Source organism: Mandrillus leucophaeus, unplaced genomic scaffold (genome assembly GCF_000951045.1).
Source record: "Mandrillus leucophaeus isolate KB7577 unplaced genomic scaffold, Mleu.le_1.0 Scaffold451, whole genome shotgun sequence".
Taxonomy (NCBI): Eukaryota; Metazoa; Chordata; class Mammalia; order Primates; family Cercopithecidae; genus Mandrillus; species Mandrillus leucophaeus.
This window is the reverse complement of record NW_012104821.1, coordinates 605,562-620,206: the sequence shown is the minus strand read 5'-3', so window position 1 is coordinate 620,206 and position 14,645 is coordinate 605,562. Positions and strand designations below refer to the sequence as shown.

At 42.1% G+C, this 14,645-nt stretch overlaps 1 protein-coding gene across 1 annotated transcript; it reads left to right on the top strand.

Moving 5' to 3' along the window:
• ZNF699 (zinc finger protein 699) lies at positions 1-13,376 on the top strand. Its single transcript, XM_011994287.1, has 6 exons — positions 1-275; positions 4,501-4,553; positions 7,104-7,230; positions 10,702-10,812; positions 11,209-11,392; positions 11,755-13,376. Exons 2-6 carry the CDS (start codon positions 4,506-4,508, stop codon positions 13,211-13,213), a joined length of 1,929 nt encoding a protein of 642 aa, XP_011849677.1. The 5' UTR covers positions 1-275; positions 4,501-4,505; the 3' UTR covers positions 13,214-13,376.
• Positions 13,377-14,645: the final 1,269 nt, after the last annotated feature.

Genomic DNA, 14,645 nt, shown 5'->3' with positions numbered 1-14,645 from the left:
CCGCTGCGGCGCCTCCTCGGAGAGCCCGGGTCAGCTGCCCCTGCGGCCGCGGCTGGTCCCAAACTCACTGAATCGGGAACTCTGGTCTGGGTCCAGAAATCGGAGTGATTCTGATGCAGGCGAGAGTTGGAGAACGAATGTCGTAGTTCATCAGCCTCCGAAAGCATCCTTTGCTCTCTTTCCAGAAAGGAAGAGCATCTCTGCCATTCGGGTCTCAAGGACAAGCGCCTCAGCCTCGTTCTCTGTGAGCTGATCTGTGGATCGCGGCGAGTCGGGTGAGCACGGGGTGATATTTGCCTCGGCTCGGTCCCCTCCTGTGCCCTCTTTATGCATGAGATAGTGTTTGTGCCAGGCGCGGTGGTTCACGCCTGTAATCCCAGCCCTTTGGGCAGCCCAGGCGGGCAGATCGCTTGAGCCCAGGAGTTTGAGGCCAACCTGGGCAACATAGCAAGATCCCGTTTCTACCAAAAAACCAACCAACAAACAAACAAAAAAACAGTAAAATAAAAGGAGCGCTCCTGTGTTCCCAGCCACTCGGGAGGCAGAGGTTGCAGTGAGCTGAGATCGCATCACTGCACTCCAGCATGGGCAACAGAGCGAGACCCTGTCTCAAAAGAAAAGATAGTATTTGGTCTCTGGATTTTATACTCTGCCTGTGGACATCAGTTTGATACATTATATTCAGGTAAAAAGTGAACTGATGCTTTATGTCATTAATGATGCATTTGAATCATTCATTTATAGATTGGTTACATTTCACACAGAAAATTTGGTCATCTGTCAGTTTCAATCTTTTCCCTTTTTATTCCTTGCAGTTTCCATTTCTTTTCATTTCTTTACTGCACTTGCCAGTAAAGAATTAGCATATAATTTACATCCTTGTCTTGTTTCTGATTCCAGAAGGAATTATTCTCTCATTTCACCATTAAATAGGATGTTTGCTGTAGGTGTTTGTAGTTTTTTTTTTTTTTCTTTCTTTATTCCTATTTCTTTTTAGAAAATAGGAGTCTCGCCGTGTTGCCTGGGCAGGTCTTGAACTCATGGGCTCTCTGCCTCCCAAAGTGCTGAAATTACAGGCATGAGCCACTGCACCCGGCCTGACCATGTTTTAAACCGCTGATTTTTTTTTCTTTGATTAGTGGATGTAATCAGGTTTTAGATCATTGCTGGAAAGTTGTACTACTTTCTAGAAATGTATTGATTTCTTGTGCATCTTCATATTTATTCCTTAAATTTTTTCTATATTCTCCTTATGATAGCTGTAATTACGATTCATTCTTGTTCATAATTTTTGTTGTTGTTCTTCAAGCCCTGTTGCTCTTAAAATTGCTGAGTTTGTTGCTGGCTATGGTGGTGCACATCTGTAGTCCCAGCTGGTGGGAGGCTAAGGCAGGTGGATCGCCAGAGCCTAGGAAATAAGATCAACCTGGGAACATAAAGAGAGTCTGTCTTAAACAATAAATTAAATAAAAAAATTTTTTTAAAAAGCTGAATTTGTCAGTTTCATTAGTTTTTCTTTTTGCAACGGATGCTTTTTTTTAGCTTTTCTGATTCTGTTTACTATGTTTTAAAAAATATTATTTTCTATTTTCTTTCTAAACTTTTATGCTGGTCTTTATTCAACCTCATATATCAATAGTCTAGCCTATTAATACCATTTTTTTTTTTGAGACAGAGTCTCGCTCCGTCCCCCGGGCTGGAGTGCGGTGGCGCGATCTTGGCTCACTACAACCTCGGCCTCCTGGGTTCAAACAATTCTCTGCCTCAGCCTCCCAAGTAGTGGGGATTACAGGCACCTGCCACCATGCCCGGCTAATTTTTTTGTATTTTTAGTAGAGATGGGTTTCACCATCTTGGCCAGGCTGGTCTTGAACTCCTGACCTTGTGATCCACCTGCCTTGGCCTCCCAAAGTGCTGGGGTTACAGGCATGAGCCACTGTGCCTGGTCAATACTGATTTTTTTTCCTCTGGGAGCTGATAATGCTTATAAATATATAGTAGACATACTAAACCCTCTGAAATTCCAGCATTATCTGAAACAGTTATTTTAATTTTCTGCTTCTACCCTGCCACATTACCTGTCCTGACTTGCTGAAGATAAATATGTTATGTGTCTCCTTATCCCTATAATGTGCTACATTTTTTTATATAGCATGTATCTTTACCTGATGTATTTTGTTTACTTAGTGTCTTACTCCAAAATATTATAACATTCATTTACTTCAGGATTTTTCTTTTTCTTTTTTTTTTTTTTTTTTCCTATGCCTTATTCCTGGTGACTTCATGTAGTAGGGTTAGTAGGGTCAGGATAAATGTTACCTAAATAAATATGAAATGAAGGAGGTAAGGGCTATAAGGGAAGCGTCGTTGCCCAAAACATAGGCCTTAGGAGAAGGAGCTCAAAGATAGCATATTTGATTATTTATTTATTTATTTTGAGACAGAGTCTGTCTCTGTCGCCTAGGCTGGAGTGTAGTGGTGTGATCTTGGCTCACTGCAACCTCCGCCTCCTGAGTTCACACAATTCTCCTGCCTCAGCCTCCCGAGTAGCTGGGACTACAGCTGTGTACCACCATTCTCGGCTAATTTTTGTAGTTTTAGTAGAGATGGAGTTTTGCCATTTTGGCCAGGCTGGTCTCGAACTCCTGACCTCATGTGATCTCCCCACTTTTGCCTCCCAAAGTGCTGGGATTACAAGCAAGAGCTACCACACCTAGCATATTTGATTAGAATGCTTCATTTGTCCACTCTCCGTGGTGCCCAATAGAGTTCTAGGCTAAATCCTGGTAAAACTAGGGAATAAGGGGCTTAATAACAATTAAAATTTAAGGTATGTGTTCAGAAATGTACTCACGGGGTGTTTGGGTTTTGAAGACAAATAGGCCTGCATTCATACCCTGCCTCAGCAGCTGTCTAATGGGTTAATATTGAACATGTGGTTAATTGAGTCTTTCTAAGATAATTCTAAACTGGTTATAATAATATTTGAATTGCAGAGCTTCTGTGAGAAATAGTCTAAAATGTGGCCATTTCTTTGCAAAGTCATTCTCACATCAGGGTTGCCCAGCTGGCATATATTGTTACTAATACAGTGAAGAATGTTACAGTTTTTTTATTGGCTTTTAAAAATGCTACTTGTTCCATTGCAGTGGAGGTAACTGTTAATATTTCCTTGTTTGAAATTTGTGAAACAGCCCTGCAGATACCACATCAGGTCTGACACAGGTTAAGTATTTTTGTGTTTGTTTTTTTGAGATGGAGTCTCCCCCTGTCACCCAGGCTGGAGTGCAGTGGCGTGATCTCAGCTGGCTGCAACCTCCGCCTTCCGGGTTCAAGCGATTCTCCTACCTCAGCCTCCTGAGTAGCTGAGATTACAGTCGCGCGTCACCATGCCCGGTTAATTTTTGAATTTTTAGTAAATACATGTTGGTCAGGCTGGTCCTGAACTCCTGACCTTGTAACCCACCCACCTCGGCCTCCCAAAGTGCTGGGATCACAGGCATGAGCCACTGCGCTTGGCCAAGTAGTCTTACTCTGCTACTCCTGCACTGTGCAGGCAAATTTAGCATGTTTGTCACAACATAGCGGCCTTCTCTACCTCCTGCATATGGAATTCAATAGGCTGATGCTCGGGCAGGCGCGGTGGCTCACGCCTGTGATCCCAACACTTTGGGAGGCCGAGGCGGGCGGATCACGAGGTCGGGAGATGGAGACCATCCTGGCTAACACGGTGAAACCCCGTCTCTACTAAAAACACACAAAAAAATAGCCGGGCATGGTGGCGGGCGCCTGTAGTCCCAGCTACTCGGGAGGCCGAGGCAGGAGAATGACGTGAACCTGGGAGGCGGAGTTTGCAGTGAGCTGTGAGCCGTGATCGTACCACTGCACTCCAGCCTGGGTGAAAGAGGGAGACTCTGTCTCAAAAAAAAAAAAAAAAAAAAAAAAAAGCTGACGCTCTTTCTCAGGTTTTGGGGACCCTGCAGCTCATGGGGCAGGGGTAGTGGTCTAGGGCTGAGCAGCAAAGCCTGTTAGCCCGCCAAGTGGTGCAGAAGTAAGAAATATTGGGAGTGGAACTCCCAGAAGCCTGGCGTATAAATCAATGCTTTCTTGAATTTGAGACAAGGAGTGTTTATTCTTGTTGTGGAAGATATTCCTGGATACATTTTATACTTTTTGTTATCATGGGCAAATATACAACCAGACTTTTCTAGTCTTCAGTTAACTTACAGAATAGCACTCTTAACCTCTTCTTTATGATCAGCAAGAACCAGAGCACTGTTTTCTATCTCTAGGGGGACGTGAGGTTGTTCCACTTTCCCACAAGAGCAGCGTATATTTGCGTGTGTGTGTGTGTCTGTGTGTGTGTTGAGGGGAGTTGTTACTTATAATTGATGGGCTGCAACATCTAGGCTCATGAGTGTGGGAATTTTGGGGAAGTCTGGCTTCTCATGTTATCTTCTTTACTTTTAACTTCTCAATATCCTGCATTTCTTCATGAAGGGGACATGGAGAAAGAAAGAACAACTGTTGAATTACAGAAAAATAGCATACAGGTAAGTAAAAGGTAATAATTGTCCAAAAGAATATTTCCATTGCACCAGGTCTCCCTCAGTGTTTTAGAGCACAAGTCAGCGTTCTGTTTCTATATTGGATCACATAGTATTTTAGGCACTGAAGGCCATAGTGTTTCTTTTTTTTTTCCACACAGAGTCTCGCTCTGTCGCCAGGCTGGAGTGCAGTGGCACCATCTCGGCTCACTGTAGCCTCCAACTCCCTGGTTCAACCAATTATCCTGCCTCAGCCTCCCGAGTAGCTGGGACTACAGCCATGTGCCACCACTCCCGGCTAACTTTGTATTTTTAGTAGAGATGGGGTTTCACCATGTTGGCCAGGATGGTCCTGACCTTGTGATCTGCCCGGCTCAGCCTCCCAAAGTGTTGGGATTACAGGCGTGAGCCGCTGTGTCTGACTGGCCATAGTGTTTCTATTGCAATTCAGCTTTGCCATTTTAGTGCAAAAGCAGCCATAGACAGTAAACACATGTTTTATTGTGTTCCAATAAAACTTTATTTATGCATTCAAGTGGCAGCTTGGATATAGTCCATGTGCCATAGTTTGTTGACTACTGGCCTAGAATACAAGGAAGTATGACCAGCTGTGGGCCTCACTTCAAAGTTGTGCTTGTGCAGGCTCCTGGGCCTCTCAGGTTTGTGAGAGGGGGAAAAAATGAAAAGCTTCTATTCTCTCAGTGTATTTTTATTCATTAAAAACCCATCTAGATTTGACCCTGTGTTTAATGTTGTAGTGATTGCTATGGTGGGAACGAAGTAACAGGTGAAGTTATTTCTGTAGTAAGGAATTGATGATGTCAATGTGGAAACTATTTCATTTCCAGAGCATTTCTCTCATTTCTTCAATATGCTCTGGACTTTTCTAGGCCATCGTAAGACTGGCATTGGTCACCATCTATGATGTTGTGAAATACATATTTGGGGCTGGGCACGGTGGCTCACACCTGTAATCTCAGCACTTTGGGAGGCTGAGGTGGGTGGATTGCCTGAGGTCAGGAGTTTGAGACCAGTTTGGCCAACATGGTGAAACCTTGTCTCTACTGAAAATACCAAAAAAAAAAAAAAAAAAATAGCTGGGCATGGTGGCATGTGCCTGTAATCCCAGCTACTTGGGAGGCTGAGGCAGGGGAATTGCTTGAACCAGGGAGGTGGAGGTTGCAATAAGCTGAGATGGTGCCACTGCACTCCAGCCTGGGCGACAGAGCGAGACTCCGTCTCAAAAAGAAAACAAAACAATTTGGTTTTCATCCTGTTTCCTAGCACAGAGTTCCTAAAAACCCTTGTAATCTCTGGAGCAATAAGAGGGTCTTTTGTGTGCTCATGAGATGGTTGGGGTCTGGAAGCCCCTAGAGAGCCTCAGAATGGGGGCTGGTTCAGAAAGACGCAGGCAAGATCAGAGGATTGGGACTTAAATCAGCCATGCCTATGATGGAGCCTCCTTAAAAACCCAAAGGACTGGCTTGAGGAGCTCGTGGATAGCTGGATGTGTGGTGGTTCCTGGAGGGTGGCATGCCAGGAGAGGGCATGGAATCTCTGTGCCACTTCCCACCATAGCTTGGCCTGTCCATCTTTTCATCTGGCTATTTTATCTGTGTACTTTGTAATGTCCTTGGTGATAAACCAATAAACATGTTTCCCTGAGTTCTGTGAGTTGTTCCAGCATATTAATCAAACTCAAGGAGAGGGCAGTAGGAGCCCTGATTTTAGCCAGTCAGAAGTAAAATTGACAGCCTTTTAACTTGGGATTGGCATCTGAAGTGGGAGGCAGTTTAGTGGGACCTCGTGTGGAATCTCCAACCTGTGGAATCTCCAGGTAGATAGTATCAGAAGCAAATGGTAGGATACCCAGCTGGTGTCCACTGGGGAATTGCGTGGTGTGTGTGGAAAATATCCCCCACACATCTGGTGTCAGAAGTGTGCTGTACAGTATTGAGTGACTATGTAAAAGGGTGGGAAAAACACTTTCTTTTTTCCTAGCTCATTGGCATCAAATTGTGGGGAGATAAATTTAGTGGTTTTTTTTGTTTTGTTTTTTGTCCAGGCTAGAGTGCAGTGGCATGGTCATGCTCACTGCAGCCTGAACCTTGCGGCTCAAGCAATCCTCCCACCTACCTCAGCCTCCGGAGTAGCTGCCACCATAGGCACACGCCACCACGCCCAGCTGTTTTAAAAAAAATTTTGGTAGAGACTGATTCTCACCATGTTCTGTTGCCTAGGCTGGTCTTGAACTCCTGGGCTCAAGCAGTCCTCCTGCTTTGGCCCCCCAAAGTGCTGGGATTATAGGCTTCACCCAATTTGCCTGGCAATTTAGTATTTTAGAAGTGTTAAATCTACAAGCCAGGATTTGATCAGTGATGAATTATGTATAGATTGAAAGAGAGATTTGTTGACTGAGTCCTAGAGTAGATGCTGGGATCTTCTGAACTTCCTATGAAATGACTCTCATTTCCTCCATGTTGTCAGCCTCATCTGTCCTCTTGTACACATTGGAGGAATTGTACCTTTCTGAATAGAATTTGTGGTATGTTTTAGGACTCAGTGGTCTTTGAGGATGTGGCTGTGGACTTTACCCAGGAAGAATGGGCTTTGCTGGATCTTGCTCAGAGGAACCTCTACAGAGAGGTGATGCTGGAAAACTTCCAGAACCTGGCCTCACTAGGTAAGAATGGCAAGATTCTTTCATACACTTGTTTAGAAAGTTATTTTATCTCACTAAATTGACTTTATTCTAGAATTTGGGCTGAGGAATGGGAAGACATTGATAAATAAGACAGATATGGTCACTGACCCCAAGGAACTTACAGTCTAGTGGCTTACCTATGAAAATAAACACCTGGACCGGGCGCAGTGGCTCACGCCTGTAATCCCAGCACTTTGGGAGGTCGAGGTGGGCAGATCACCTGAGGTCGGGAGTTCGAGACCAGCCTGAGCAACATGGAGAAACCCCATCTCTACTAAGAATACAAAATTAGCCAGGCGTGGTGGCACATGCCTGTAATCCCAGCTACTTGAGAGGCTGAGGCAGGAAAATCGCTTGAACCCAGGAGGCGGAGGTTGTGGTGAGCCAAGATCACACCATTGCACTCCAGCCTGGGCAACAAGAGTGAAACTCCATCTCAAAAAAAAAAAAGAAAGAAAGAAAATAAACATCTATATATTGAACTGATGCTTTTTTTGTGTGGTTGAAAGCCTTGAGGTTTATTAAGTATCGAAAGTGTGGATATAAACCTCAGCAATCACTATAGGACACAGGGAGGAGGTTTGCAGTTTGGACATTTTGAGGATTTTACTGCTATCTATGTCCTCTACCCAAAGACTACCAGAACACACCTATAGTTAAACAAGTTGGGTTTATTTTGCAGTGCAGCAAACAAGAATACATGTCTCTTGCATGTCCTAGTAACAGGAGGTTAGAAAAGACCTATTATAGGATTTGTGCTTCAGTTGAGTGATTTGGGGGTGGGTCTAGGGAAGCAGGCTGTATTAGTTTCCTAGACCTTCTGTAACAGGGTATCACACACTGGTGGCTAAAAACAATGGAAATTTGTTCCTTCACAGCATTTCCGGAGGCTGGGTTTCTGAAATCAAGGGATCAGCAGGGCCATGTTCTCTCTGAAGGCTCTGGGGGAAAGATTCCCTTTCTCTTCCTGTCTTCTGGTGATTGCTGGCAATCATTGGCATTCTGTGACTTATAGATGCATCATTCCATTCTCTGCCTTCATCTTCTTCCCTAAGTTTAAGGAAGAGACTTAGATTTCTAAGTCTGATGAAGCTACATTGACACATCATCATTGCCCAGAGTCCATCATTTACATTAGGGTTCACCCTTGGTATTGTACATTCTATGGGTTTGGAAGAATATATAATCACATGTGTCCACCATTATAATATCATACAGAATAGTTTCACTGCTGTAAAAATCCTCTGTGCTCTATCAATTCATCCCTCCTTCCCTCCCTCTTAAATCTTGGCAACCACTGATCTTACTGTCTCCATAATGTTGCCTTCTGCAAAATGTCATAGAGTTGGAATCATGCAGTATGTAGCCTTTTCAGATTGGCTTCTTTCACTTAGCAATATACATTTAAGATTCCTCCATGTCTTTTCATGGCTTGAGAGCTCATTTCTTTGTACTGCTAATACTCTATTGTCTGGATATACCATCGTTTATCCATTGACCTACTGAAAGACTTCTTGGCTGCTTATACGTTTTTGTGGTTATAAATTAAGCTACTGTGAACATTCGTGTGCAGGTTTTTATGTGGACATAAGTTTTCAACTCCTTTGGGTAAAAGGAGTGCAATTCAGTTGCTGGATTTTATGGTAAGAGGATGTTTAATTTTATAAGAAACTGCCAAACTGTCTTCCAAAGTGGCTATACCATCTTGCATTCCAACCGGCAATGAATGAGAGTTCCTGTTGCTCCTCATCCTCACCAGCATTTGTTGAATGTTCAGGATTTTGGCCATTCTAATAGGTGTGTAGTGGTGCCTTGTTTTAATTTGCATTTCCCTGATGACTTATGATGTTGATCATCTTTTCATATGCTTATTTGCCATCTGTATATGTTCTTTGGTGAGGTGTCTGTAAAGGTCTTTGGCTTTTTTTTTTTTGTCTTTTTTTTTTTTAAAACGTTGAGTTTTAAGAGTTCTCTGAATATATGTATTTTTTTCTGCATGAAATCTGATACTGTCTTCATATATTTTTGATAACAGTTCCTTCTCAGATATGTTTTTTGCAAATATTTTCTCCCAGGCTGTGGCTTATCTTTCCATTCTCTTGACATTGTCTTTCGGAGGGCAGAAATTTTTAATGTTCATGAAGTTCAGTTATTGATTCTTTGTTTTATGGATCATGCTTTAGCATTATATCTAAAATATCATTGCCAGGGTGTGGTGGCACACGCTGGTAGTCCCAGTTACTTGGGAGGTGGAGGCTGGAGGCTCACTTGAGTCCAGGAGTTTGAGGCTGCAGTGAGCTTTGATCACACCACTACTATAGCCTGGGTGATAAAGTGAGACTCTGTCTCTTAAAAAAAATTAAAAATGTCATTGCCAAACAGAAAGTCATCTAGATTTTTCTCCTGTTATCTTCTAGGAGTTTTCTAGCTTTGCATTTTACAGTGAGGTCTGTGACCCATTTTGAGTTAACTTTTGTGAAGGATCTAAGGCCCGTGTCTAGATTTATTTTTTTGCTTGGGGATGTCCAGTTGTTCCAGTACTATCTTTTCTCCATTGTATTGCCTTTGCTATTTTGTCAAGGTAAGCTGACTGTATCGGTGTGGCTCTGTTTCTGAATCCACTGTGCTTTTCCACTGATCAATTTGAACATAAATTTTGGGGGGACGTTGTTCAGCCTAGTGACACAGGGCAGTCATTTTAGATTGGTTGCTGACAGTGAATAGTATTGCTGGTTGCTGACAGTATTATTCAGTAATACTCCATTATTGAGTATGTTGTGGGTGGCATAAAGTCTTTAGCCAAAATTTTGAGGTAACCTTGTTTTGTTTCATTTTATCATGATTTCAGAGTAACTTTATCCAAGATTAGTATTTTGTGAGATTATTTATATTCAACAGGAGAACAAAATGTCCCGGTTGTGACTGTCTGACCAGCTTGGAATGATATTGAGGTTTAGGTGTGAACATTAGATCAGTTCTATATGTCAGGCTGCTTCCTTCTACCACCTCTTTTTTTTTTTTTTGAGATGGAGTCTCGCTCTGTCGCCCAGGCTAGAGTACAGTGGCACAGTCTCGGCTCACTGCAACCTCCGCCTCCCATGTTCAAGCAATTCTCCTGCCTCAGATTCCTGAGTAGCTTGTATTACAGGCATGCTCCACCACACCCTGCTAATTTTGTATTTTTAGTAGAGACAGGGTTTCGCCATGTTGGTCAGGCTGGTCTTGAACCCCTGGCCTTGTGATCCACCTGCCTCGGCCTCGCAAAGTGCTAGGATTACAGGCATGAGCCACTGCGCCTGGCCTGTCACCTCTCCTTTAAAAAAAAAAATTGACATTGTGTTGCAGTTAAACTCACAGAATATCAGAAGACTAAAGTTGTGTTTCTGTCTCATGGAAATGTTTGTGATTCTTCATTATTTTCCCTTGTGATATGCCTTTCTGCTTGGGCAGGGTATCTGCTACACACACCCCATCTGATCTGCCAGTGGGAACGAGAGGAGGACCTGCAGACAGTGAAGAGAGAACTTATCCAGGTCATCTTTATGGGAGAGCACCAGGAAGGCAAGAATCCTTGGGAGAAACTGCTTTGGTTGGGGGGAAAATATCAACTTAAAATCAAAAACAAAAACAAACTTTGTTTTATTTGAGGAAGCTCATCTTCCACAGATATCTCAGATGACTATTTTGACTTTTTATCAGTCCTGTCACATTTTCCTTGTTCTTGGCAAAGACCTTCCACGTTTCCTCTTTGTAAGGTAGCATTTGATCATGTGCATTCTATCCAATTTCTGTTTTGTTCTCCTAATACTAGCTTAGTTATGTTAGTTTCAATCTTCATAGAATTATTTCTTAATTGCTTACCATTTTGACCCTTGAGCCTATTAATGCCAAAGTCCTGAAAAAGCCACTCTGCAAAAAGTCCTTTGCTCACAAAAGCTTTCACTTTTTCTGTTTCAGGTTTTGAGACTCAACTTAAAACTAATGAATCAGTTGCTCCACAAGATATTTGTGGAGAAAAAATATCCAATGAACAAAAAATAGTAAGATTCAAAAGGAATGATTCCTGGTTCTCCAGTTTACATGAAAACCAGGAGTCCTGTGGTATTGATGATCAGAACAAAAGCCATGAGAGACATTTGAGGTGAGTGCCATTCGTGAGAAAGAGAAAGTGTCTCAGGAGAGAATCTCAAAGTCATGAAATTTAAGAAGTATGTATATATTAACAAGCCTAGGTCAAAGATTGTGGTTTGAGAAAGAATTTTCATGAATTAATTTTTTTCCACAAATGAGACAGAGATTTTGAATGTTTGACACATACTTCAGTTGTAAACAGTTATCAGAAAAATCCCAGGAGTCAATAACTGGGTGGGTGACGGTATTGGCTATGGTAGAACTCTCTGTGAGAACTTTCAGCTTATAACTTGACAGAAGGGCAGAAAACATACACATTCACTGAAATTGGTAGACATTTCTTACTAATAATGTGTCTTTTATTTTTAAAAGAAATCATATGGTAGAGAATATCTATGAATGTTGTGAAGAAAATCAAGATGGACAGACTTTCAGCCAAGTTCCAAATCTTGATTCACTCAAGAGAAACACTGAAGTAAAATCCTATGAATGCCATGAGTGTGGAAAGGCCTTCGTGGATCATTCATCCCTTAAGAATCACATCAAGTCTCATACTGGAAGCAAACCCTATCAGTGCAAGGAATGTGGGAAGGCCTTCCATTTTCTTGCTTGTTTCAAGAAGCATATGAAAACCCCCACTGAAGAGAAGCCCTACGAATGTAAGGAATGTACCAAGGCCTTCAGTTGTTCCTCATTCTTTAGGGCACATATGAAGATTCACGTCGGAAAGACAAACTATGAATGTAAGGAATGTGGGAAAGCTTTTAGTTGTTCCTCATCGCTCACAGAACACAAAAGAATTCATAGTGGAGATAAGCCTTATGAATGTAGGGAATGTGGGAAGGCCTTCAGTTGTTCCTCCTCACTCTCCAAACACAAAAGAATTCACAGCGGAGATAAGCCATATGAATGTAAAGAATGTGGGAAGGCCTTTAGCTCTTCCTCTCACCTTATAATACATATAAGAATTCACACTGGAGAGAAGCCTTATGAATGTAAAGAGTGTGGGAAGGCCTTCAGCGAGTCCTCAAAACTCACTGTACATGTGAGGACACACACTGGAGAGAAACCCTACAAATGTAAGGAATGTGGGAAAGCCTACAATTGCCCCTCCTCCTTAAGTATCCATATAAGAAAACACACTGGAGAAAAACCCTATGAATGTCTGGAATGTGGAAAGGCCTTCTACCTCCCCACTTCCCTTAATACACATGTGAAAAATCAAAGTCGAGAGAAACCCTATGAATGTAAGGAATGTGGGAAGGCCTTTAGTTGTCCCTCGTCCTTTAGAGCACATGTGAGAGACCACACTGGAAAGATACAGTATGAATGTAAGGAGTGTGGGAAGACCTTTAGTCGTTCCTCGTCCCTCACCGAACACCTAAGAACTCACAGTGGAGAGAAGCCGTATGAATGTAAGGAATGTGGGAAAGCCTTTATTAGTTCCTCCCACCTTACAGTACATATCAGAACTCACACTGGAGAGAAACCCTATGAATGTAAGAAATGTGGGAAAGCCTTTATTTATCCCTCAGCCCTTAGGATCCACATGAGAACGCACACTGGGGAAAAACCCTATGAATGTAAGGAATGCGGGAAAGCATTTCGTCATTCTTCATACCTTACTGTACATGCAAGAATGCACACTGGAGAGAAACCCTTTGAATGTCTGGAATGTGGAAAGGCCTTCAGTTGTCCCTCATCCTTTCGAAGGCATGTGAGAAGCCACACTGGAGAGAAGCCCTATGAATGTAAAGAATGTGGGAAAGCCTTTGTTTGTCCTGCCTACTTTCGAAGACATGTGAAAACTCACACTAGAGAAAACATATAAATGTAAGGAATATGGGAATGTCTGCAAAGCTTCAGATCCTAGGCAACTTGTGAGATCTCATACTGTGGAGACACCATATGAATGTAAGAAAGTAGGAAATTGTTGCTCATCGTTTTGAAGATTTGAGGACACTTCAGAGAAACCCTGTGTATGTAAATCATGTACTGAAAACTTTATGAACATTGCTTATTATGTATAAGAAAATTCATACTAGAAATGAAGATCAGTGCCTCATCCTTAAAGTAGACTGCTAGCTCTTTGATTACCAGTGTTTTCTGATAGGAACATTTAAGGTGATAAATTTACCTTTTCAGCTCCAGCCACATACCTTTTAGTATGAGGTGCTTTAATTTTGGTTCTGATGTAAATATGATTTCCATGACAAAATCTTTTGGATCCATGGAGGATGTGAAAAAATTTTTCTGTAGAGGCAGGAGTGGTCTTTTTTAAAAAAGTGGTTTCTAATTTATGTTCATCGTTCTTTAAATGGGTAGTCACTATAATATTGACACTTTGGTTTTTGTTGATGCTTTGTTTTTAGTCTACATGGTGGATAGTAGAACTTGCCCACTCAATATTTTTCTTCCTATTCTTTTTCCTAAGAGAGACGTTAGAGTTTCTGAGATGATCAGTTTTTATTGTTTAAAGCTTTTATTGTCTAGTGAGTAATTTCAGCAGAAATTAATTTAATATACTATTTTTATATTTTATTCTTTGTCCTTGCTCATGGCTGGGAATTGGATTCAGTGTTTTGAGTGTAAAAATTGTATTACATTAACTACATTTCCCAAAATCACTTTTTTCTCCAGTTCTAGGTTAGACTTGTCTAATATAAGAGTTTGTATGAGATTTGGAAGGCATAAGGGAAGAAAAAGCCATTATGCTATGTTTAGTGGGGCCATCAGACAGGGAGACAGATGTATAAAGGCCTGGTGACCTCTAGTTTTCAGCTCATTTTTTGGATTGTTGGACTCATTGATCAATATTTGCTCAAAACTGAATGTTATAGCCGGGCATGATGGTGCATGCCTGTGGTCACAGCTACTCAGGAGGCTGAGGCAGGAGGATCACTTGAGCCCAGGAGTTTGAGGCTGCAGTTAACTATGATCATGCCACTGCACTCTAACTTGAGTGACAGAGTGAGACCCTTTCTCAAAAACAAAACAAAACAAAACAAAAAACCAAACATTAAATGCTTGCTTGACTTCAGTGTCCTCCAAGGCAGCATCTCTACAGCTATCACCATATACAACTTCTTGGATTTTCTGGCAAGCTCTGGCATTGCCATTTTGCTTGTGTTGCAGTCTGTCTTACACAGTCCAGTTGCATCATGTCACGCTATTCATGGGGAAAGATAGTTTTGCAAGTCTCAAAAGCAAGAGCTGGCCGGGCGCGGTGGCTCACGCCTATAATCCCAACACTTAGGGAGGCC

Excerpts from the sequence above, each read along its gene's own strand:
- ZNF699 (XM_011994287.1), top strand. The coding sequence starts at position 4,506 with ATGGAGAAAGAAAGAACAACTGTTGAATTACAGAAAAATAGCATACAG. Across the intron at positions 7,231-10,701 it reads CCAGAACCTGGCCTCACTAG|GGTATCTGCTACACACACCC; the intron begins GTAAGAATGGCA and ends CTGCTTGGGCAG. Across the intron at positions 11,393-11,754 it reads AGCCATGAGAGACATTTGAG|AAATCATATGGTAGAGAATA; the intron begins GTGAGTGCCATT and ends TATTTTTAAAAG.